This window comes from Lissotriton helveticus, chromosome 3_1, assembly GCF_964261635.1.
Source record: "Lissotriton helveticus chromosome 3_1, aLisHel1.1, whole genome shotgun sequence".
NCBI classification, from domain to species: domain Eukaryota; kingdom Metazoa; phylum Chordata; class Amphibia; order Caudata; family Salamandridae; genus Lissotriton; species Lissotriton helveticus.
The window spans coordinates 1,098,891,638-1,098,918,744 of NC_136061.1; the positions used below are offsets into that span (position 1 = coordinate 1,098,891,638).

General features: G+C 46.6%; 1 protein-coding gene across 1 annotated transcript in view; it reads left to right on the forward strand.

The window, feature by feature from the left end:
- The window catches only part of PLA2R1 (phospholipase A2 receptor 1), a 974,624-nt gene that overhangs the window by 208,381 nt on the left and 739,136 nt on the right, over positions 1-27,107 (forward strand). Inside the window, exon 3 of the mRNA XM_078681678.1 lies at positions 26,385-26,558. Coding sequence (XP_078537804.1) covers positions 26,385-26,558 — 174 coding nt within the window. The remainder of the gene's footprint in view (positions 1-26,384; positions 26,559-27,107) is intronic.

The window sequence follows — 27,107 nt, forward strand, 5'->3', positions numbered from 1 at the left end:
ATTTGCGGGGGCCCAGGGGGACCCCCGCAGCCCTGGGGACCACCACCCCGGGGCTTCTTTTTTGTTAAAATAAAAACCAAAATGTGTGGGGGGGCTCGAGCCCCTCCACACGCCCCGGGGACCACCACCTCCCCGGGGCACTAATATGTAAATATGGGGGTCCTTTAAGGACCCCCGAGCCCCGGGGACCACCACCTCCCTGGGGCTTTGTTCAGATTTGGAGGGGGGCCATGTGGCCCCCCTCCTGGACCCTGTGGTGGCCCTGGTGACCGCCACCCCCTCCTGCAGTGTCCTGGGTGTCCACCCCAGGACACTGTTGTTTGCAATGACAGGTCGGGAGCTTTAGCGGCTCCAGACCTGTCATTGCAAACTGCTTTGCTTCATTGAAGCGAGAGCATGGAAACCTGCTCTCGCAGCAATGAAGCCAAGCAGATTGCTTTTCCTCATAGGGAGCTGCATGATAGCAGGTCCTGATGTAGAAATGCAATGCCGGCTCCCGTAGGACGCGGGGAGCCGGCGGGACAGTGGGGGCATTGAGGCTCTCACCACGGTCCTCAACTTGTTAAATGGGCCCCGGGGGTTGGAGGCCCCGGGGCGCATTGATAATTATTGGTAAAAGCCATTTTTTAACGGGAAAGTACGGAGTTGCATACCTACCGTGGCGCTCAGTGCGGCCGCTAATGTGCACCCGAGGGGTATGCGACTCATAGCGCAAAAAGCTATGCCAGGTCCCAAAGGTCGCGGGAAGCTGGCGGGACCGTGAGGGCATTGGGGCTCCCCCCACAGTCCCCAATGTGTTATATGGGCCCCGGGGGATGGGGTCCCTGGGGCGAATACAAATTAATGGTAAGAGCCATGTTTTTTTTTTACGGAAAAATACGTAGTCGCGCACCCAGCACGGTGCTCAGCGCAGCCTCTAGTGTGCACGTGAGGGGTACGTGACTCCTAGCACGAAAAGCTATGCTGGCTCCCAAAGATTGTGGGGAGCCGGCTGGGCCGTGACAGCATTGGGGCTTCCCCCACGGTCCCCAACGTGTTATATGGGCCCCGGGGGATGGGGTCCCCGGGCGAATACAAATGAATGGTAAGAGCCATGTTTTTTTATGGGAAAATACGGAATCGTGTACCCAGCACAGCGCTCAGCGCGGCTGCTAGTGTGCACGCGACTCCTAGCGTGAAAAGCTATGCCGGCTCCCAAAGGTCGCGGGGAGCCGGAGGGCCCTTGGGGGCATTGGGGCTCCCCCAACGGTCCCTAACGTGTTATATTATTTTTATAAATACCTTAGATAATGTCTAACCCTAATATGTATATAAAAGACACGTACATATCATTTTAGAACATAAAAAAATTTGTGGGAGTCATGCACCGAGCGCGTCTGGTACGTGTATGACATCACGTATGGCGCGGCACTGCGCAAGCGTGCGTACTGTAGTGTGCATGTGTCGCGAATGTGCGGGAGCACGAGTCGCGGACAGGTCGCATACCGGACGTTCACACCATGTAACGTATGTGTATAACTTAACTGTACAACGCGAACCCGTCACACTCCGTACTCAGATCCTTCACGACTTTTCTAAAATGGCGGCTTGGATTCCCATATCTGCCGTGCTTTTCCATTTTTTTATATAAAAATGCAAATTTCAAAAGAAAAAAATATTTTTTAATAAATAATATTTTTTTAAAACTGTTTAAAAAGTCCAGAAATTCAGTACAAAAAATATATGTAAAACTACTAATACACTTAAAAAATCCCATTTAAAAAACCTTAGAAATTCACTGAAAAAACCATAGGTTTCAGACACCTTATAGTTAGGAATTAGCATTTAAAAAAACTATGAAATTCACTGAAAAAACCATAGGTTTCAGACACGTTATAGTTAGAAATTAGCATTTAAAAACCTTTGAAATTCACTGAATAGACCATAGGTTTCAGACACGTTATAGTTAGGAATTAGCATTTAAAAAAACCTTAGAAATTCACTAAAAAACATAGGTTTTAGGGGCGTTATAGTTAGCTGGACATTTCACTTGTACAAAACCATAGAAAGTCCCCCGTTATAGTTAGTTCAGCTAACTATAACTTGCGCGCCCGCAATGCACTGCTGATAACGTCACATATTACATCACTCATGACATGGTCAGTGACATCACTCATGACATCACTGATGACATCTCAAATGATATCACTGATGACATCACTGATGACATTATCTTGTGATAGAGTGGCAGACCTCCTCTCACACTAATGTCATCTTTGATACACACACTCAAAAATACAAACTAACATTTTCAAAACAATAGACATACCACTACCACTTACAACACACCTATTCAGTCATTCCAAAATCTACACACACATCCACTCATTCACCAACAGTCCTATGCAGTCACTTATAGATGTACTAACTCATCATATGTACTCATACACCTATACATCCTGTTACACAGTGCCACTCATCCATAGAGTTAGTCACACACATAGTCGCACATGCAAACAGGGTATCAAACATCCATTTACTTGCATATACAGTTATACACACACTACCACACTTACATCTACAGAAACTCACACATACTTGCTCTCTTAAACAATCACTTATAGAAACACCTACTTATTTGTACAGGAACTCTTCCAATCTCTCACTCTCATATGTATACTCACATATATATACACCAATACTCACATACACTAGTTTAAAACATATGCAGTTACTTATAAAGACACTATTGAGACAGTCTTTCATTTACTAACACACCCATACATACACTCATCCACCTATACAGTCCTGCACACAAAATATGTTCGACACATGCAAACAGTGACTCACTCATTCATGCATCTATGCACTAAGAATTACCCCCCACTGAAACATACAGACACTCACACTGATACTCAAAACACAACTAATTACACATATAGACACTCATGTAGCTACTTACCAACCCATGCAGTTACTTATACACAAAGTGAGAGACTGATACAGATATTTACATATTTAAACATTACTCACTAACCCATTTATTCACTAAGATACACTTAATCAGTCCGTTATACAATGCATTTTACACATAAAAATCCATTTAGACACTTATATACCCATTTATTCTTCCATCAGCCTTGAGATATACATATATAAAACATATTTAAATTTCAGAAAAACACACATTCACTGGATGATGTCATCAGTGATGTCATGAGTGATGTCATTTGAGCATACTGGAGGTTCCAGGTGGGCTAGTTGGCCCCCAGGTACCCCCAGTATGCAAGGGGAATTAGTTCCCCCTCTTCAAACATGCACGGGGGCTGCGTTGCAGAGAGGTGTAAAAAAGGGTGTGGCCTCATTACACCTCTCTGCAATGCAGCCCCCTGGCGCATACTGGAGGTTCAAGGTGGGCTAGTTGGCCCCCAGGGGCCCCCAGTATGCAAGGGGAATTAGTTCCCCCTCTTCAAACATGCACGGGGGCTGCGTTGCAGAGAGGTGTAAAAAGGGGCGTGGCTTCATTACACCTCTCTGCAATGCAGTCCCCTGGCGCATACTGGAGATTCCTGGTGGGCTTTCAGGTCTTATATAGTTAGGAATTAGCATTAAAAAAACCTTTGAAATTCACTGAAAAAAACATAGGTTTCAAGCCTTATATAGTTAGGAATTAGCATTTAAAAAACCTTGCAAATTCACTGAAAAAACCATAGGTTTCAGGCCTTATATAGTTAGGAATTAGCATTTAAAAAACCTTTGAAATTCACTGAAAAAACCATAGGTTTCAGGCCTTATATAGTTAGGAATTAGCATTTAAAAAACCTTTAAAATTCACTCAAAAAACTATAAGTTTTAGGGGTTTTATAGTTAGCTGGACATTTCACTCATACAAAACCATTGAGATTGCTCCTATATAGTTAGTTGTACTAACTATATTTCGCGCACCCGCAATCCACTGCTGATGATGTCACATATTACATCATTCATGACATGGTCAGTGACATCACTGATGACATCTCAAATGACATCACTTATGACATCACTGATGACATCATCCACGTGACAATCACATACACCTTTTCATACACTAGTAAAAACTTTCATCACTCTTTGTAAAATAAAGAGTATCATATTTGAATCCATTGTTACAGCAATACAAGTATCTAAAAACCCACTCAGTGATTTTAGATGTATACACACATCTAATCACTTACCTGTAGATTCACTCATACATGCTGTCAATGAACAATAGAACACTATCAAAAATACTTATACACCAAAATCGACATTACACACCAGCACACATCCTATTCACATATGAAGTCATCCTACTCTCTTATGCAAACAATGGGTCATACTTACATATTTACTTAGCTACACACTTATACAAACACAACTACATCTATTCATTTAGATAGTAAGTCATACTTAGTGAATTATAAAATCATTATTATGAGTATAAAGTTATCCATACAGTCACTCACACAATCATTGAGTCTTATGTATACTTATTAATATACAACAACTGACATATACACTGCCTTTTATTTTTCTAGTTTGTTGGACATGTACCATTGAGAAATATATTTGCTCATCACCACACCCATAAAGATATTCACTCACCCAAACAACTGTTAGAACATGTAGTTTTAACTTCATATATCTAGTGAATCAACTATTCACACGTCTTTGGGCAGTCACACACCCCCCACCGAACCACACACACATTCACTCTCCCATACAAATACTCAGTTAACTAATCAATAACTAATACAGACTTTCACATAGCTAGTCACCAACTGGAGAACCAGTTTACACAACAACTGACAAAGTGATACAGATATTCAAACAGTTTAGTCACTATCCACTATATTTAGTGAGACACTATAAATTGGTCAAGTAAACAGTCAATTACACTGCTACTAAATCCTCCATCCAAATATTTATTTTTATATATCCATTCATTCTTCAATGCAAATTGCTATATATATAATGCATATTTAAATAACGAAGCAAACCACATTCACTGGATGATGTCATCAGTGATGTCATCAGTGATGTCATTTGAGATGTCATCAGTGATGTCACTGAGCATGTCATGAATGATGTAATATGTGACATCATCAGCAGTGGATTGCGGGTGCGCGAAATATAGTTAGTACAACTAACTAAATAGGAGCAATTTCAAGGGTTTTGTATGAGTGAAATGTCCAGCTAACTATAACACCCCTAAAACATAGTTTTTGAGTGAATTTTAAAGGTTTTTTAAATGGTAATTCCTAACTATATAAGGCCTGAAACCTATGGTTTTTTCAGTGAATTTCAAAGGTTTTTTAAATGCTAATTCCTAACTATATAAGGCCTGAAACCTATGTTTTTTTCAGTGAATATATATATATATATACACAAATAAGGTATGTAGATATGGAAATGAAATGAAATTAAGATTTATAATGCGCACTAATACCCCAGGGTGTCCAGGCACGGCCTTATTGCTGTAATTGGCAAACCAGAAAGGGATGTTAGATAAGTGCGTTCAGGCTAGTTGTTGAACAACCCTGTTTTTAAAAGATTGCGGAATGCCAGAAGATTACTTTCCTTTTTAAGTGTCTGAAGGAAAGAGTTCCACAAGCAAGCAGTGCCCGCCACAAAACTTCCTCACCCCCCCCATGAGGCAGTTTTAGCCCTAGGGATTACCAGATTGGAAGAGGCCATTGACCAAAGCTGCCTCTCTGGGATGTACCACCTGAAACTCTGTGTAAAGTAATTGGAGCCAAGCCCATGTAATGCTTTAAAGACAATACAGAGGGATTTGAAATCGTTTAGTCTGTTATCTGGTAGCCAGTGCAGAGATGGAAGAGCATGGGTCACTGACTACTGTTTCAGGATAGCAAGTAGCAGGCGAGCTATCCTGGAGTAAGGAATAGTAAATCTATATTTCCTCTGTATACACTTACCTTTTGATATTTTGTCGATGATATTCTTGTATCATGATATTCATAGCCTCAATATTCAATAGTACAATCCCACAAGTAAATGGGTGCTTGATGAATACCCTTAAACAAGTAACTGAATAAAGGTTTTTCTGATTGATTACATCAGGAAAATAATTACACCAAGAACATAAAGCTTCTGGAAGGCCCTTTTATATTTCTAGAATCTGTGTTCCAAACCAAGAACGGGACTTTCATTTTATCTGTAAGTTTTGAGGTTTTTTTAGTCACAGGCCATAACAATACAAATTCACACATAGCTTGACACCCCTGTGTTGGCTGTAATAAGTTCAACATATAAGCTACACAGCTGAATGAGGCATCCCAGCAAGTATCCAGCAGTCAATACGGCTCTGCCAGTGGCTTTACTTTAAAACATGACCCAGAGATTTGAATTACAAATCTGAATAACAGCTGAAACAATATGATATATCCCATGTTTTTTTTGTTTGTCTTTACCTCAGATGATGACAAAGGCTAGCAAGACTATGGTTTGTTTGATTATCCAGCATGCTGAAGATTTCAAAATAAAAGTGTACAAAATAATGACCGATGGAATGCTTGAAATAATCTTAGCCACTACTAATTACTCGGGTCGCATCCCAGTCCATCGTTATTTTGCACACCATGCCACCTGGGTTTGGACCCAGATATCTGCATATCAGTCATGCTGCAATTCACACCTGAGTTCCTCCCTCCCACCAACCCTCTTGCTATGCTTCGCTCAGCCTCCCACATTTTCAGAACCCATACCTATAGCCCTGTCATCATCCCACTCAACTCCAGCATTAGCCACCCCTCTCAATTCCAAATAATCATAAAACACACTTGTTGTCCTGCCACTTAGCTCACCAAATTTTGCATTCCCGCTCCCCTTCTCCAACCAAATTACAAAAACTGCTGTTGTGCCATTCTTGTCCACACCACCTTCTCTTTAGAGAATCCCTTCAACTCCTATGCCTCAACCAAATATACAAAATAATACAGGGCCATCATGCATAATACAAATGTATCTGTCATCTGCGACCTCCCTTCCTCTCCCTGCCCAAACACATGGCTGGCAAAGATGTGGTGCCACACTGGCAGGTTCTCTGAGAGCCCTAACAGCACAGATTCATATTTGATGGTCAACCTGGGTCTGCAGAGACCCAGGCTGACAATCACATTTAGAATTCCTCAAGTCCTGCTGCAAAAATTACACAGTTTTCAGAACATTTATTATGATGATATTGCATTATTGAGGTTGTTTTCTCTTTGCTTTCGGTTCTTATGTTGTGCAAGTGACTTTTAAGCTTAGTAGTTTTGTGTTCTCCAGCTCACAGATGATCATCTATATGAATGAATGAGAAAATGAATGAATGATTTCTAAAGTGTGCACCTACTCCATGTAGAGTTCTGGCACTAGCCATGCAAGGGACGCCCACATGCTGCCACACTAATGTGATGGGAAAAGGTGGGTTTTAAGCTCTTTTCTAAATCTTGGTTCACGAGAAAAGCCCGATGCAAAAGCAGGAGCTGATTCCATTCATTGCTAGCAAGAACCAAAAAAGAGTGCTCACCATTCCTGACATGACAAAATCTTGGGACTATAACGCGCAAAGCCAAGGCAGATTGGAGAGTTCTAGAAGGATAATAATGTAATATCCTATTGCTCAAGTACAGTAGACTGTGCTTGTAAAAGGCCAGATGAGTGAGTTTAAGAACATTGAAAATAATGCTTCTCATGATAGGAGCTGATGAAGATCACACAAATGATGAGAAATTGACTCCCTTGTGAGAATGCCCAAGATACGGACGGCAGCAGCATACTATACCACTTAGAGTTTCCTGATCCATATCTCTGGTAGGCCTACGCCAATCTAGACGTTAAGAGAGCAAGGACAACTGTCCTACAAGCAGCCTGAGGAAAAATGTCCCAAAACGTTCTGACTGCATGGAGCAAAGGAAAGCCGGTCCTGTACATGGATAGAATCTGAGGTTGGAGAGATAATTTGTCATCATGCCTGACTCTGAGATTTGTGGTGACTGAGGAAGATGCTGGGTGAAGGGCGGATAAGAGAGTCCCTTTGGCTTGTAAGTAATTAACCAGTGCTCTCTTACGTGCCCAACAGGAGAATCTCTTGTTTTTTCTGCATAGCATGTCAGATGGCTCTCACGCAACTAATGTAAAACATTAATCAGACAGGAATTAAAGTTTCTAGCCATGCCTGTAGAGGAAGCGTCAAAAGTGAGGATTAGCTGGATGTCATCGGTATATGATAGGATTGAAGAGTTCAGCTAAGGGGGCCATATAAATATATATAAATATATCAGACCTGTGGTCAAGGCGTTTAAGATGCCGAAATGAGTAAGGTTTTTGTTGGCTTGGAACATTGATATGCAATAAATCACCCCAAGCACCTATTGGTCTGGTGCATCATTGCAGAAGGAGTGTGCACATTGTGCAGCGTTTGCTGTGTGATGAGTCGGCGTAATTAAGGTATCCTCGTACTTTAGTACGCACCCTGGCTATCAGAGTCCCGGCAACTTCAAAGGTCATGGATCGGTTATATGTGTGTGTGTATATATATATATATATATATATATATATAGATAGGTATAAAATAATGTAGAGCTAATGGAGGTGCCATCTGGCACCCTGAAAGTGAGCCCAAATATATCTTAACTGGTTTGTCCAATGAAGTACACTATTTTAGTTATCAGTTCTCTCTGCTGGTTAAACCCTCTCCAGCGCATATTGGATTACTTATTCGATGTTTCTTTATGTCAGTGTGGTTGCCCTTTTCATGTGTAATCTTAGCCTACAAAGATGTTCTTTCTGTGGTAGGGAAAAGGGGTGTGTAGTCTCCACATTTGGCTCATAGCCCTCTTCCTTCTATCTTTTATTTAATTCCTTCACAAATAATCCAAGTTCATCAAATTGACCAAAAGCCCCTCCAAAATTCGTCTGCCAGGCTTGGTCTAGGTTTCCTTATTTTGCTCACATCATTCCTCATGTTGCCTTCCTCTGGCAGAGTTGGACAGGCCTATACCACAATGTAGCAGTACCAGGAAGGCTAGTCTGATAGATCAGTGTGTGGGCCAGTTTTGTGGCTGTTTGTGGCCCTGTTTAACTGTCTGGATGACCATTTGTCCATTTTTAGATCACGCCTCCCGTTGCAGCTGGCAAGAGATATTGTGGATGAGGACTTTCAGAAGGGGGCTTGATGCCCCGCCCCTCATTTTCATTGGCTGGCGTCACTGTTTATGCTAAATGGTGGCCTGCCATTGGAAATGGGGTTTTGTAGTCGGTGCCCTTTCTCCTTTTCAGGCGACCCGTCCGGACAGGCTTGTCTGCTTCACGGCTGTTGTGAAGCAATTCCTTATCTTTATAGGGGACATCTGTTTCTAATTAGTCTTCTACATGTGGTTCTGTAACAGAGGCTTGTTTAATCCAGGCAGGCACGGAGCTCAGAGGTGCATGGGGTCACGGGTCGGACAGGGGGATCCCGGCACACTGGGTGCTTTTCCGCCGAGGCAGCAACATGTTCATTTTTGCATCGCGCTTTCACACAAAGTGAATGCGCAATGCTAAAATAAACATCTTGCTGTGTGCGTAATAGCGACAGCTTGATCTCAAGAGCTGTCTATAAATCCAATCCACCTTGGGGCTTCGGTGGCTCTCAGGTCCCCTAGTCTCTCCCCTTGTAATGTAATGTAAATTTGCATTTGTACCGCGCGGCATTCGCTCCATGGAGCATCTTGGCGCCTAAACTGACCAAGGGATCTGGGTATTAGGTCAGGCTTCTTTCACTAGTCCAGTTGGAATGGTTATACTAAGGCTCTTGCACAGGTGTCAGAAAGATTGAAAATCCAGGTCTTTAGCGCTTTGCGGAACTCAGATTCCCGTTCAATGGCACGAAGGCAGGGGGGAAGTTTATTCCAGGCCTTAAACCCTAGAACGGGCAGAGATTTTCCACCCCTCGTACTGAGTCTGAAAGCTGGGACAGTCAACAAGTTAGCATTAGAGGACCTCAAAGTCCGCGAGGGATGGTATCGAAGGAATCTCCTTAGTAGATACTTTGGTCCTTGCGAATGGAATGCTCTAAAGGTAATTAACAGGACCTTAAAGAGGACTCGTTTGGTCACTGGTAGCCAGTGGAGGGCAATTAACGCTGCTGATGCTGAGGATTTCTTGGGACATTTCAGCACCAGCCTAGCAGCTGCATGTTGCACCATCTGCAGCTTGTGGGTGACAACCTTGGTGGTTCCTGCATACAAGCTGTTGCAGTAATCAAGTCGAGACGTTACAAGTGTGACTGCTACCATTTTATTGGCTGCCAAAGGCAGTAGGTCAAAGAATTTCCTTAGCCCCTTGATGACATTAAAGCAGGTCCCTGCTACTGATAGAATCTGCTGTTTAAATGATAGGGTGGTGTCGAATTTGATACCTAAGTTGCGTGCCGTATCGATAGTGTGCGGTGGTAACTCTGCATTTATTGGCCACCATAGTTTGGGTACAAAGTCATTTTGGGGGCCCATTAGCATTATTTCAGTTTTGCCCGTGTTACATTTCAGGTGATTTTTTTCCATCCATTCAAATGTCGCCGTCAGGCAGCATTTCAGATTGTCTTCCCAGTCCCTGGTATCTTTGTCAAGGACTAGGATAAGCTGCGTATTATCTGCATACGCTACAACGTCTATAGCATACAACGATATTAGCTTAATCAAAGGGGTGGTATAAACGTTGAAAAGTGTCGGGCTTAAACTGGATCCCTGTGGGACTCCGGTCCTGAGTGGCTTTTCCTTTGAGCAGAAATCTCCCAGAGTAACTACTTGCCTCCTGTCACTTAAGAAATTCTTAATCCAGTCTTATACCATTCCTGTAATGCCAGATGTTGCTAGCCGGTCAATCAAGATGGTGTGTGAGACCGTGTCGAAGGCCGCCGACAGATCTAAAAGTATCAGGACAGCCTTCTTACCCTGATCTAGGGCCATTCGGATGGTATCAGTGGTGAACAGGAGGGCAGACTCAGTAGAGTGTTGGGCTCTAAAACCTGATTGGTTAGGATACCAGGCTTGGGTGTCTTCCAGAAATTTGGTGATCTGTTTATTTGCGAAGGATTCCATTATTTTACATAGCACAGGGAGTAGCGAAATCGGTCGGAGATTGGACAGCGTGGTGGGATCTGCTAGTTGTTTTTTTTGCAGTGGCTTAACCGCTGCCAATTTCCATTCTGGGGGGATCTTTGCCGTGGATAGTGTTGTATTTACAATGGCATTGATAGTAGGATTCACCGTATCCACAATTTTATGTAAAAGCATTGGTGGACACGGGTCGAATGGGGACCCTGATTTGGTCATCAAAATGGCTAGGCGGGTTTCCTCCAAATTCAATGGTCGGAAGGTCACCATCCTATCCGAAAGCATGCTCACCGTGCTTCTTTCATCTCCGAGAGCTTTATCAGGAGTGACAAAGTCTTTGGTAAGACCTTGTACTTTTTGCTCAAAGAAGTCTGCTATAGTATTGCAGAGATGTTCAGATGGGGGGATTTCCTGCTGTAGTATTTTGGGGTTATTAAAATCTTTAACTATCTTAAAAATAGATTTTTGCTTGTTTTTGGCCGCTTCTATTGCTTTGGTATAGAAATTGGCTTTTGCCTTTTTGATGAGTGCATGATATTGATTTCTTACTACTTTGTAGATATCTCGTTCCTCCTCCTGATATTCTTTCCGCCATCTACGCTCAGCCATGCGTACCTCTACCTGTTTCTTTTTTAACGAATGATCGAACCATGGGGTGGGCATTCTTTTATTATGCGGCCTACTATCCCCATTAGCATGCCCAAGTTTATCCTTAAGGGCCGCCATCCAATCCTCAAAACGGTTATTATCCATTTCCAGGTTTCCTGTCGCATGTGGTTTACAGTTGTGCGCTAGCCCTGTCAGGTCTGGATGGTCTATAATGGCTTTCCATCCCTCGTGTCTGGCCAGCGCGTGATTCCCTAGCTTCTTGTTCTTTCCGCCTTCTCCTAACGAAAGATGAAATGGAACCAGAGCATGGTCTGACCATGTCTGGGCCATGGGGGGGTTGACAGTAAGCGTGCCAAGATTAGAGCGATGCAGTCTAATATATGCCCTGCTCTATGTGTAGTTTTGAGAGTAAGGATGGGTAGTCCTAATACCTCCATTGTGTCTCTGAACGGGATTACTGCGGGGTCTGTGGGGGAGTCCAGGTGGAGGTTTATGTCCCCGAGCAACGTAAAATTAGAGAATCTCAGTGCTAAGTTACTGAGTGCCTCCCCTACACTCTCAAGAAAATCTTTATATGGGCCAGGTGGACGGTAGACTAGGGCTCCTGAGAGCGTAAAAGTGTCCTTAATCTTTATACAGAAACCACAACTTTCTGCTCCTTTAATATCTTGAAGCTCATTTATTGAGCAATTTAGGGTGTTTTTATAAATAATTGCTATGCCCCCACCCTGTTGATGATCCCCCCTGTCTTGCCTTTGTATAAGGTACCCTGGCGGTAGAGCTTATACAATGTCCGGATTACTCCATGATTTTAGCCACGTTTCAGTAATAAAAAGACAATCCAGGTCATTTTCAATTAGCATATCATAAATGTGCAGGGCGTGCTTTGACATGGACCTGGCATTGATGAGCCCCCCTCGCAGTTCTTTGGTGCCTTCTACCTTTGGCAGAGATTGTACATAAGGAAGTATTGTTCTACAATGCCGGCAACTAACAGGACCTCTCCATAAGGCGAGGTCTAGAAGGTGCCGACAGGCCAGAGGGGCTGTATTTAGTGATAACAATGAAGCCTTACTGTAATTCACAATGATAGGTTTAGTATCCCGTGGACAGGCAGCATTTCCGGCCCTGCGCCCAGCCAGAGCGCGGACGGGCGCAGACGGGCTTTCCTTTGGCACTTCTTCGGCGCGTAGGAGGCGCGTCCGCCCTGCGCGGCAACATCACCGTCTGGCTTTATGCTGTCTGAGCGCGCGTCAGATAGACTAGCCTGCCAACCAGCGTTCCTCCCAAGATGGCAGCTGTGGCTTCTAGTCAGCCTCCGAGGACCCAAACAACCCAGCACCTACTCAGCTGAGAGGGGGAGTAAAGCGGTGAGAATGCGGCGCAATTTAAAATAATGGTAAAACTGTATTAAACTAAGCAGGTAGGACATGTGCAAATGTAGCAGTTAAAATATCTCCCGGCTTCCGCCTCAGGAGGGTAAAGACCAGTGCAAGATTTACAAATTACGTGCAGCTACGGTATCTCCCGGCTTCCGCCTCAGGAGGATAGAGCTGTGGCCACAATTTACAGTAAGGGGGGGAAGGAGGGTAAGCGCCATAAAAGAGGCTTGCGGGCTCGTCTTTTCTGAGCCCGCACCTCATGTTTTCCTAGAACTGTCTCCCAGCTAGGTTGCTGAGGGTGTCGGGTAGGGCTTCATTGCATCCCCGCTCGGGATAAATATAGCCCTCTGTAAGCTGGGCTATAGTCCTTGGGTCGTGCACCGCCTGGAGGAGGGGGGGCGTACTAACACAGCTTGCTCTGTGTTGGCTGTCGAAGCACTGCAGCAGCATGGACCCTGTCGTAACATACTGGCCTCGCTGCCTCATCGTGTGACCCTGCCCACAGAGACTCGAAGTGTCTGACGTCACTGGTGACGTAAGGCATTCAGCGAGGCATCGTACATACAGAAGGAACTACAGGGCTTACAGAAATTACAGTTCAATTTAAGAAAATGGGGGAGCTTAGTATTCTTGTCATCACCTCTGAACAACATCCTCCCTTTTCTTCGTGCATCTTTTTCTGTTCTCTTGGGGTTCTCTTGGTGTAACCCCTTGGCTCCAACAGTAGTGGAAGCGCCACGAATCGCCCGCAGCCACAGCACTTACCAGGGCCGTGGGGCTGGGCCTGTGGCGTCTTCATAGCTCCTGCATTAAAGGCGCTAGAAAAGGATAAACTCCAGAAGGAATGTGTAAAAGATGCACCAAGAATAGTGCTGGTATCACCTGCAGCCCCGCCTGGATGGACAGAAAAACCCCCTGCATGGGTCCAAGGGGACAGTATAGCGCCTTATGTGACTGACAGCTCTCCCTATCACCCCTCCCCCTGAAGCAAGTTTCAGCTGCCTGCTCTTTCGCTGCAAGCCATGGCCTCCTATGTGGATCGCTCTAGCACCTAGAGGCAGTGCTCAAGACACAGCACCGGTCTCATCCGGAGACCTCCGCGCAGCGCTCTAAAAGAATTACGACATTTGTGTGTACCACGCTGTGGGGCCTGTCCTGTGCTTACAACTGAGCACACTGACATTTGTGTGTACCACATGGCGGGCCTGTCCTGTGCTTACAACTGAGCACACTGACATTTGTGGGTACCATGTACTGTCCTATGCTTACATCCGAGAACACCGACATTTCTGGCTGCTATATGCTGTTGTGTGCTTACATCCAAACACACCAACATGTGTCGGTTTACCAACTGCCAGGGCTCGTCTTACATACCAGGGCCATTTGTCTGTGCCTGTGCTGTGCTTCCCTCCGAGCCATCTTGAACACATCTGACTGTAAGTGTGTGTGTTGCATTCTGCAGCCTTGTATGGTTCCCTCATTTCTAGCCATATAGGTTCTCTGTTGTCTTGTATAATACTAAAGACAGTGTGCTGTACACGCATGGTTGTGTGTAGTCTGCCCCCCACCCATGGTTTGTGGTGAAGGGTTGTGTGTAGTCTGCCACTCCACCCGTGGTTTGTGGTGAAGGGTTTTGTGCAGTCTGCACTCCACCCGCGCTTTGTGGTGAAGGATTTTGTGTAGTCTGCCACTGCACCCGTGCTTTGCGGTGAAGGGTGCCCTCTGCACATGGTTCTGTGTAGTCTGGCTCTGTGGTAGTGTGCCCTCTGTGCACGGTTGTGTTTAGACGGGCGGCTCTGCAGTGAACTTTGCCCTCTGTACACTGTTGTGTGTAGTCTGGCTCTGCGGTGCAGTTTGCCCTCTATGCATGGTTGTGTGTATTCTGCCACCCCACACTTGCTCTGCAATGAAGGGTTGTGTGTTGTCTGTCAACCATGCTCTGTGATCCCCTATATTTGAAGAGACAGTGTGCACCACCCACAGCTGTTCCTCGCTCGCCTCTTTTGCAGAGGCTGTAAGGGCTGTGGTAAGGTGTGGGGGCTCCGCAGAGAACCACACCTTTTTCCCGGCCCTCAAAGGCCTCATTCAGCCTTTGTTGGAAGTGGGGTGTTTATAGGGCGTCTTTGTGATCTGTAAATGTGGTATTCAGCCCCAAAAGGGCCTTTAAGAGTCTTGGGGCCCGGAGCTGGTGAATGGCTCCCTGTGCCAGGGACAGCGCCCTCTTGTCTGCCCCAGGCCGCAGCTCCTTGGGGCAGTTATCAACAGAGAGACCCACTTACTTAATCAAAGGACGCTGCAACGCCAAGATATCGGCTGCAGTCCTGCCCGGCGTTTTGGCCTCAAGATGGCACCTAGGAAGGAGTGGACCCGCTCTGAGAGTGAGACGGAATGGATCCACTGCGTCTGATCGTCATCTTGCGGCCACAGTGGACGTGCCGGATATTTTGCCTGGAAGATTGCTGTAGATAGAGTTGAGCAGACCCCCCCCCCCCTCTCCCCCTGCACGAGTTTGGATGGTGGACAGGACGCTGCAATGCCAGGATATTCGCTGCTGTCCTGCCTGGCCTTTTTGGCCTCAAGATGGCACCTGGGAAGGAGTGGACCCGCTTTGAGAGTGAGGCGGAGCGGTTCCAGTGCATCTGATCATCATCTCTCAGCCGCAGTGGACTGGCTGGATATTTTTCTCAGAGGATTGCTGAAGATCGAGGTGAGCGGACTCCGAACAACCCCCCTCCGCCCCCCCCGGCGAGTCAGGATGGCGCTCCCACCGTGCTGCCCACCTTATTGGGGGATGTGTCCCTGCTCACCTTCTGGGTCTACCCTACGACTGGAGCGCCTAGAGTCTCCGGGGGAGATCTTGTGCCCCTGTTTGGATCCAATGAGAGTCTGACCTTTCCCTCCCCACTAAGCTCTACTGTACTCAGCACACTCTCTGTCAGGAAAGGGGTCCCAGGATGCCTGACCCCAACATGGCTGACAATGATGACCTCTACCTCCTTGCTTGACTTTTGATTTCTCAACCCCTCCAGGACTATTCCTGACCTCAAGAGGACCTCTACATTTCTCTCGGTCCATGGCTCCCACTCTTGTCTTCTTGCTCTAATGCAGGAATTGAATGGCTGGTCCCTGAGCTTCTCCACCCCTTCCAGGGCCTGGGTTTCGCGGGCCTGGGGGCAGTTGGCGGAGTCACTGAAACGCCCCGGGGGGGGGGTCAAAGGGGTTTTCAAGTGATCGGGAAACATGAGGGGCCCGCTGCAAGTGGTAGACTGAGTCAAATCCACCCGCCGACATCTGAGGGAAGAATGAACACAACTACAGGAAAGCTGGTTTCTCCTTTATTTTGCATCAGCCTATATGGTAGCCTCAGCTCCCTCTCTGGCTTGTTTCTACACCCTCCCCCCTACCTTCTTCTTTTACCTCTATCCTCGTAGCCTATGTATCTATTCTAAACTGTTTTCCCCGAACGTTGAGACCTGAGCAACATGGCTGATGCCCGATGAAGTTGCTAGACAACTAATGAGGAGATTGGCCCTGGTTTCCCCCTCGACCATCACCTACCCAGCCGGACATTGGTCACAGATCTTCTTCATCTCCCTGCTATGGCTCCTTCCTCCCCTCCTTTCTTATAAATTCTCTCAACCTCGTTGTTTGTTTACTATACCTTACTACGCTATTGTAACTGTTGCAATTTGTAATGCAATGTTCCTCTGTTATAGCGCTCTGATACCTAGGGGTAAAGCCAAAGCTTTAATAAACTTTTTGATGTACCTTCTAATGCAATGTTCCCCTGGTTTTGCGCTCTGATACCTCTGGGTCTAGATAGTGCTATATAACCTTCGCAAATCAAATAAACTAAAAACTGATTTTTCCTGAATGCTGAGACTTGAGCAACATGGCTGATGACCGCTAATGAGGAGATTGGCCCTGGTTACCCCCTTGGCCGTCATCTACCCAGCCTGACATTGGGCATTGTTCTTCCTCGTCTCCCCGCTATTACTCCTTCCTCCCCTCCCTCCTTCGAATGATTGAAACATTGTTTATGTGTACTGTACCTTACTATGCTCTTGTATCTGATGTAACTTGTAACACAACGATTCTAAATGAAAAGCGCTCTGATACCCTCTTGGGTCTAGTTCGCGCTATATAAAACTTTATAAATAAATAAAATAAATAAATAAGTGCAAACTCAAGTACACCGGTGGCACTTGAGGGCTCTCCAGCACCCTATCTCGCTGGGCATGGCCTAGAAGCATGCCAGTGTCGCCTGCAACATGTGGCTTTGTTTCTATTGGGCCCGGGCTGTTTGCAGAATCCTGTTGTGGCATTGGGGATCTTGGCCAGCTTAAATATATGGAATTATGCTATATCTAGCACCTGTGTACACTTACTACCACTGCTGTCCCGGTGTGTGCTATGCCTCTGTGTGTACTTGGCAGAGTGTGTGTGTCTGTCCCTGGTGTGTGCTTGGCAGTGTGGGTGTGTGTCTGTCCCTGGTGTGTGCTTGGCAGAGAGTGTGTGTGTGTCTGTCCCTGGTTTGTGCTATCCCTGGTGTGTGCTGCACCTGTGTGTGTACTTGGCAATGTGTGCTGTGTCTCTGATGTGTGTACTTGGCAGAGAGTGTGTGACTGTCCTTGGTGTGTGCTACTCCTCTGATGTATTTGCATGGCAGTGTGTGTGTGTGTGTCTGTTCCTGGTGTGTACTTGGCAGAGAGCGTGTGTCTGTCCCTGGTGGGTGTTGTGCCTGTGTGTGTGCTTGGCAGTGTGTGTCCCAGGTGTGTGCTGCGCCTCTGATGTGTGTACTTGGCATAGAGTATGTGTCTATCTCTAGTGTGTGCTGCGCCTGTGTGTATGCTTGCAGGCCCGGACTGGTTGTTGCGGGCACCGGGCAATCCCCTGGTGCGCCCCAAGGGTGGGGGCTGGTTTTGGGCCCCAAGGGGCCGTTTTTATTACAGGGCCGTTTTTGCAGCATAGCTGCAAAAACGGCCCTGTAACAAAATCTGCCGAAAACCGACCCTGGCAAAGAGCGCGGTCGCACCCCCAACACCTGGGGGGGGGGGGGCGGCCGAGCACTTTGCCAGGGCCAGTTTTTGTTCCCAGTCTGGCCCTGTATGCTTGGCAGAGAGTGTGTGTGTGTCCCAGGTGTGTACTGCGCCTCTGATGTGTGTGCTTTGCATAGAGTATGTGTCTATCTCTGGTGTGTGCTGCACTCCTACGCTCTCTCTGTCTTGCTGTTGTCTCTTTTCTCATCTATCCTGCCTTCCTCTTCACTAGGTTTCCTACTTCTGTTCCACTTTCAATTTTCATTGACCACCATTGTCTTCTGTGCCACAAAATCCATATTCCCCATCTTTTCCCACTGCTCCTCCTCATAATGTTCTGTTTTGCTCCTGAAGTACGCATACGCCAAGGCTTCTTGGCGCTAAGGGATATTCAACAATACAACAGACTTTACTCACCCCCTCTAAACATTATTAAAAAAGCCAGAATTTCAGAGTGTGCTCACTTCGGCCCGGAATTCGTAATTCACCCTAGAAACTCAGTGTTTCGCTTGTCATCTCCCATAACTCCACACCTACAGAGTTACTGGTACACCTGGTACTATTAAAATGGGTGGGATGGTGAGGGTCAAAGCTACCAATTATATATTTGGGCACTGGTAATGAGAAGCCTGCCACCCTATAAGATTTTACTTTACCGATCTTAAGACCAGGGATGGAAAACATTGCCTCATTTTAAAAGGCTAAACTAAAGGTTATTCCATATATAACCCTGTGGCATGTATATCCCTGTGCGCCAAATTCATGGCTTTCAGACACACATATTTTCTGAATGGATGCCAGAGGAATTTACGAAGCAAGGCTAATATATTGTCATCGTTTTCATGCCCCAAATCAGGCCGGTTGCTGCATTTTGAGTCAACTGTAGTTTTCTTTTCGATCTAACAAGTGCTGCGCCGTCTTCACGGACACCGCGCTATACAATGCAATAGGTGTTGCTTTTGGTATTGTAAATAACAATGCCTTTTAATTTTTTTTTAAGGCATTGCCATTTACAATGTCAATAGCTCAAAATAATGTCATTGCGAGACCTATTGCATTGTAAATGCTTGTTAAGAGTTGCTTTCCCTGATATTACCACAGATGCATGCTGTCACACTTTCCTTTGAAACCCCTACACAGCGTGTAAAACTAGCCCAATTTACAAATTTGGGTCACTTTTTTTTAGCTCACTGATTCATTAATTGTGCCCAATTTTGTTTTGGCGCCAAGGCTAGTTCGTCCCTGTCTTCGAGTACCCCTTCATACGAGAATCGGTTCTTAATCTTTATAAATTAATCTGCAAGCAGTTCTTTTTCTTGAAGCAGATGACGCACTTTCAGAAACGTTGACCTTTTCGTCATCTTCTCTCCAGCTCACGACATCTGCTCCGCGTTTCAACTTTTTGTGGTGGCGCTGCCTTTTCCTATCTTACCCCTTTGCTTTTGCTTCTGAGAGCCGTGAGAGAGCACCACACAATTCGAAGGGCCTGAAAAGAAACATAGCTCTTAAACTTAATGTCTATTTGCTTTCAGTTGCATTTGGCTTCCAGAGATCTCTACCAGTTAACAAGTCCCCAATCCATTCATTCATTCATTCATGCGTTCATTCATTCATTTATTCAATCCAGCCATCCATTGTAATATAGTACTGGTTATTACAATAATAAATACGTTTACATCGCACACATTTACAATGAAAAGTGAAGTGTAGATTCTTAGAGTAACTGGGCATCTAATGGCTTGTGTCCGTGTTTCCGTCGGAAAGGATGGTTCACTAAAACACCTATGCCCCTCTGTTAGGGGCGATTCAAAAGGGGGTGGTGATGGACAGAGTATCTGAATTAAGCAGAACACTCCTACCCAGTCAAAAGATCAGGGCTTGATCCATCACCGTTTTTTAGCTCACTGCACCATCCCAGTTCAGAACCTGGCTACATGCAAATTAGTCTGACCCTGGCCCAGTGCATCATGGGAACAGGGCAGACCAAACTACCAAGCCAATTCTTTACTGGAAAGGAAACCAGCTTCCGGGGACCGGTTTCTGGCATTACAGCCGTCTTCGGCCCAGCTTGCTTGAATCCTGATGGTGCAGTGAGCAAGGGACTCACATCTGAGCATACCCTTCCACACTTGTGGTGGCCAAAACGATTCAAAAGGGGGTGGTGATGGACAGAGTATCTGAATTAAGCAGAACACTCCTACCCAGTCAAAAGATCAGGGCTTGATCCATCACCGTTTTTTAGCTCACTGCACCATCCCAGTTCAGAACCTGGCTACATGCAAATTAGTCTGACCCTGGCCCAGTGCATCATGGGAACAGGGCAGACCAAACTACCAAGCCAATTCTTTACTGGAAAGGAAACAAGCTTCTGGGGACCGGTTTCTGGCATTACAGCCGTCTTCGGCCCGGCTTGCTTGAATCCTGATGGTGCAGTGAGCAAGGGACTCACATCTGAGCATACCCTTCCACACTTGTGGTGGCCAAAACGATTCAAAAGGGGGTGGTGATGGACAGAGTATCTGAATTAAGCAGAACACTCCTACCCAGTCAAAAGATCAGGGCTTGATCCATCACCGTTTTTTAGCTCACTGCACCATCCCAGTTCAGAACCTGGCTACATGCAAATTAGTCTGACCCTAGCCCAGTGCATCATGGGAACAGGGCAGACCAAACTACCAAGCCAATTCTTTACTGGAAAGGAAACAAGCTTCCGGGGACCGGTTTCTGGCATTACAGCCGTCTTCGGCCCGGCTTGCTTGAATACTGATGGTGCAGTGAGCAAGGGACTCACATCTGAGCATACCCTTCCACACTTGTGGTGGCCAAAACGATTCAAAAGGGGGTGGTGATGGACAGAGTATCTGAATTAAGCAGAACACTCCTACCCAGTCAAAAGATCAGGGCTTGATCCATCACCGTTTTTTAGCTCACTGCACCATCCCAGTTCAGAACCTGGCTACATGCAAATTAGTCTGACCCTGGCCCAGTGCATCATGGGAACAGGGCAGACCAAACTACCAAGCCAATTCTTTACTGGAAAGGAAACAAGCTTCCGGGGACCGGTTTCTGGCATTACAGCCGTCTTCGGCCCGGCTTGCTTGAATCCTGATGGTGCAGTGAGCAAGGGACTCACCTCTGAGCATACCCTTCCACACTTGTGGTGGCCAAAATGATTCAAAAGGGGGTGGTGATGGACAGAGTATCTGAATTAAGCAGAACACTCCTACCCAGTCAAAAGATCAGGGCTTGATCCATCACCGTTTTTTAGCTCACTGCACCATCCCAGTTCAGAACCTGGCTACATGCAAATTAGTCTGACCCTGGCCCAGTGCATCATGGGAACAGGGAAGACCAAACTACCAAGCCAATTCTTTACTGGAAAGGAAACAAGCTTCCGGGGACCGGTTTCTGGCATTACAGCCGTCTTCGGCCCGGCTTGCTTGAATCCTGATGGTGCAGTAAGCAAGGGACTCACATCTGAGCATACAATTCCACACTTGTGGTGGCCAAAACGATTCAAAAGGGGGTGGTGATGGACAGAGTATCTGAATTAAGCAGAACACTCCTACCCAGTCAAAAGATCAGGGCTTGATCCATCACCGTTTTTTAGCTCACTGCACCATCCCAGTTCAGAACCTGGCTACATGCAAATTAGTCTGACCCTGGCCCAGTGCATCATGGGAACAGGGCAGACCAAACTACCAAGCCAATTCTTTACTGGAAAGGAAACAAGCTTCCGGGGACCGGTTTCTGGCATTACAGCCGTCTTCGGCCCGGCTTGCTTGAATCCTGATGGTGCAGTGAGCAAGGGACTCACATCTGAGCATACCCTTCCACACTTGTGGTGGCCAAAACGATTCAAAAGGGGGTGGTGATGAACAGAGTATCTGAATTAAGCAGAACACTTCTACCCAGTCAAAAGATCAGGGCTTGATCCATCACTGTTTTTTAGCTCACTGCACCATCCCAGTTCAGAACCTGGCTACATGCAAATTAGTCTGACCCTGGCCCAGTGCATCATGGGAACAGGGCAGATCAAACTACCAAGCCAATTCTTTACTGGAAAGGAAACAAGCTTCCGGGGACCGGCGTTCTGGCATTACAGCCGTCTTCGGCTCGGCTTGCTTGAATCCTGATGGTGCAGTGAGCAAGGGACTCACATCTGAGCATACCCTTCCACACTTGTGGTGGCCCAAACGATTCAAAAGGGGGTGGTGATGGACAGAGTATCTGAATTAAGCAGAACACTCCTACCCAGTCAAAAGATCAGGGCTTGATCCATCACCGTTTTTTTAGCTCACTGCACCATCCCAGTTCAGAACCTGGCTACATGCAAATTAGTCTGACCCTGGCCCAGTGCATCATGGGAACAGGGCAGACCAAACTACCAAGCCAATTCTTTACTGGAAAGGAAACAAGCTTCCCGGGACCGGTTTCTGGCATTACAGCCGTCTTCGGCCCGGCTTGCTTGAATCCTGATGGTGCAGTGAGCAAGGGACTCACATCTGAGCATACACTTCCACACTTGTGGTGGCCAAAACGATTCAAAAGGGGGTGGTGATGGACAGAGTATCTGAATTAAGCAGAACACTCCTACCCAGTCAAAAGATCAGGGCTTGATCCATCACCGTTTTTTAGCTCACTGCACCATCCCAGTTCAGAACCTGGCTACATGCAAATTAGTCTGACCCTGGCCCAGTGCATCATAGGAACAGGGCAGACCAAACTACCAAGCCAATTCTTTACTGGAAAGGAAACAAGCTTCCGGGGACCGGTTTCTGGCATTACAGCCGTCTTCGTCCCGGCTTGCTTGAATCCTGATGGTGCAGTGAGCAAGGGACTCACATCTGAGCATACCCTTCCACACTTGTGGTGGCCAAAACGATTCAAAAGGGGGTGGTGATGGACAGATTATCTGAATTAAGCAGAACACTCCTACCGAGTCAAAAGATCAGGGCTTGATCCATCACCGTTTTTTAGCTCACTGCACCATCCCAGTTCAGAACCTGGCTACATGCAAATTAGTCTGACCCTGGCCCAGTGCATCATAGGAACAGGGCAGACCAAACTACCAAGCCAATTCTTTACTGGAAAGGAAACAAGCTTCCGGGGACCGGTTTCTGGCATTACAGCCGTCTTCGGCCCGGCTTGCTTGAATCCTGATGGTGCAGTGAGCAAGGGACTCACATCTGAGCATACCCTTCCACACTTGTGGTGGCCAAAACGATTCAAAAGGGGGTGGTGATGGACAGAGTATCTGAATTAAGCAGAACACTCCTACCCAGTCAAAAGATCAGGGCTTGATCCATCACCGTTTTTTAGCTCACTGCACCATCCCAGTTCAGAACCTGGCTACATGCAAATTAGTCTGACCCTGGCCCAGTGTATCATGGGAACAGGGCAGACCAAACTACCAAGCCAATTCTTTACTGGAAAGGAAATAAGCTTCCGGGGACCGGTTTCTGGCATTACAGCCGTCTTCGGCCCGACTTGCTTGAATCCTGATGGTGCAGTGAGCAAGGGACTCACATCTGAGCATACCCTTCCACACTTGTGGTGGCCAAAACGATTCAAAAGGGGGTGGTGATGGACAGAGTATCTGAATTAAGCAGAACACTCCTACCCAGTCAAAATATCAGGGCTTGATCCATCACCGTTTTTTAGCTCACTGCACCATCCCAGTTCAGAACCTGGCTACATGCAAATTAGTCTGACCCTGGCCCAGTGCATCATGGGAACAGGGCAGACCAAACTACCAAGCCAATTCTTTACTGGAAAGGAAACAAGCTTCCGGGGACCGGTTTCTGGCATTACAGCCGTCTTCGGCCCGGCTTGCTTGAATCCTGATGGTGCAGTAAGCAAGGGACTCACATCTGAGCACACCCTTCCACACTTGTGGTGGCCAAAACGATTCAAAAGGGGGTGGTGATGGACAGAATATCTGAATTAAGCAGAACACTCCTACCCAGTCAAAAGATCAGGGCTTGATCCATCACCGTTTTTTAGCTCACTGCACCATCCCAGTTCAGAACCTGGCTACATGCAAATTAGTCTGACCCTGGCCCAGTGCATCATGGGAACAGGGCAGACCAAACTACCAAGCCAATTCTTTACTGGAAAGGAAACAAACTTCCGGGGACCGGTTTCTGGCATTACAGCCGTCTTCGGCCCGGCTTGCTTGAATCCTGATGGTGCAGTGAGCAAGGGACTCACATCTGAGCATACCCTTCCACACTTGTGGTGGCCAAAACGATTCAAAAGGGGGTGGTGATGGACAGAGTATCTGAATTAGGCAGAACACTCCTACCCAGTCAAAAGATCAGGGCTTGATCCATCACCGTTTTTTAGCTCACTGCACCATCCCAGTTCAGAACCTGGCTACATGCAAATTAGTCTGACCCTGGCCCAGTGCATCATGGGAACAGGGCAGACCAAACTACCAAGCCAATTCTTTACTGGAAAGGAAACAAGCTTCCGGGGACCGGTTTCTGGCATTACAGCCGTCTTCGGCCCGGCTTGCTTGAATCCTGTTGGTGCAGTGAGCAAGGGACTCACATCTGAGCATACCCTTCCACACTTGTGGTGGCCAAAACGATTCAAAAGGGGGTGGTGATGGACAGAGTATCTGAATTAAGCAGAACACTCCTACCCAGTCAAAAGATCAGGACTTGATCCATCACCGTTTTTTAGCTCACTGCACCATCCCAGTTCAGAACCTGGCTACATGCAAATTAGTCTGACCCTGGCCCAGTGCATCATGGGAACAGGGCAGACCAAACTACCAAGCCAATTCTTTACTGGAAAGGAAACAAGCTTCCGGGGACCGGTTTCTGGCATTACAGCCGTCTTCGGCCCGGCTTGCTTGAATCCTGTTGGTGCAGTGAGCAAGGGACTCACATCTGAGCATACCCTTCCACACTTGTGGTGGCCAAAACGATTCAAAAGGGGGTGGTGATGGACAGAGTATCTGAATTAAGCAGAACACTCCTACCCAGTCAAAAGATCAGGACTTGATCCATCACCGTTTTTTAGCTCACTGCACCATCCCAGTTCAGAACCTGGCTACATGCAAATTAGTCTGACCCTGGCCCAGTGCATCATGGGAACAGGGCAGACCAAACTACCAAGCCAATTCTTTACTGGAAAGGAAACAAGCTTCCGGGGACCGGTTTCTGGCATTACAGCCGTCTTCGGCCCGGCTTGCTTGAATCCTGATGGTGCAGTGAGCAAGGGACTCACATCTGAGCATACCCTTCCACACTTGTGGTGGCCAAAACGATTCAAAAGGGGGTGGTGATGGACAGAGTATCTGAATTAAGCAGAACACTCCTACCCAGTCAAAAGATCAGGGCTTGATCCATCACCGTTTTTTAGCTCACTGCACCATCCCAGTTCAGAACCTGGCTACATGCAAATTAGTCTGACCCTGGCCCAGTGCATCATGGGAACAGGGCAGACCAAACTACCAAGCCAATTCTTTACTGGAAAGGAACAAGCTTCCGGGGACCGGTTTCTGGCATTACAGCCGTCTTCGGCCCGGCTTGCTTGAATCCTGATGGTGCAGTGAGCAAGGGACTCACATCTGAGCATACCCTTCCACACTTGTGGTGGCCAAAACGATTCAAAAGGGGGTGGTGATGGACAGAGTATCTGAATTAAGCAGAACACTCCTACCCAGTTAAAAGATCAGGGCTTGATCCATCACCGTTTTTTAGCTCACTGCACCATCCCAGTTCAGAACCTGGCTACATGCAAATTAGTCTGACCCTGGCCCAGTGCATCATGGGAACAGGGCAGACCAAACTACCAAGCCAATTCTTTACTGGAAAGGAAACAAGCTTCCGGGGACCGGTTTCTGGCATTACAGCCGTCTTCGGCCCGGCTTGCTTGAATCCTGATGGTGCAGTGAGCAAGGGACTCACATCTGAGTATACCCTTCCACACTTGTGGTGGCCAAAACGATTCAAAAGGGGGCGGTGATGGACAGAGTATCTGAATTAAGCAGAACACTTCTACCCAGTCAAAAGATCAGGGGTGTGCGCTTGAAACCAGTGGCGTATCCAAAATTGATACTATGAAGGCTGCACCTGCATGCCTATATGTGCAACCAAAAAGTGATACCTGAGTCCTCCTCACTGTGGTTTGCTATTTGTGGATTTGGCAAATACATTTGTTTTTTTTTCAAACTGGCAGATTAAAGAGATGATGCTGCCACCCAAATCACACATTAATTGTCTTTACGTTTTCTTTCTTGACAGAAATTTACACTCTCAGAGGAAATAGCTTTGGTGCACCTTGTGTTTTTCCATTTAAATTCAAGAATATATGGTACCCTGAATGCATCAAAGAAGGAAGAGATGGTGGGTTGCTTTGGTGTTCTACGTCAGCGTACTATGACAGAGATACGAGGTGGGGCTTCTGTCCAATAGATGGTGAGTATATCAATGTGGTTCATGAATACATAGAAAGTAAAGAACACAAAACACTGGGCTACCATCTGAAGGAACATTACCAATAAACATCTGTTACTTCCGATTATGTTGTTTCCGATGTTCTTGTTTTTTTAATGGTGTTATGTAATCCAGTAAGAAAAGCAGATGGTGGGGTTGCCGTGGCTAGTGCTTGTTTTGTTTCGCAGCATTGTTTTTTGTTTGTTCTCACTTAACTAATAGCTTTAGAGGACTGGAAATCGGCACCATGGCCTCCGCACCTAAAGAGTGGGACGTGCACACCAAATATCCCCCCTTCCCGGGAGTAATAAGCAGGAGGAACGATCTAGCAGGCGGGCCGGGGAGGCGAAGCTGGACCGGTGAGGGGCTTGCGACAAACCCCTATCGGGGGTGGGACATTGAGCGGGCAGAGGTATGTCCGGGAAAATGTCAGGCGCTCGTTGGGCAGCGTGGTTCAAATGGCCCAATAGGCAGGGGGCCCCTGGGAGCACACCAGAATTTAAGGGCGTAAGGGGGCCCCCATCCATGACA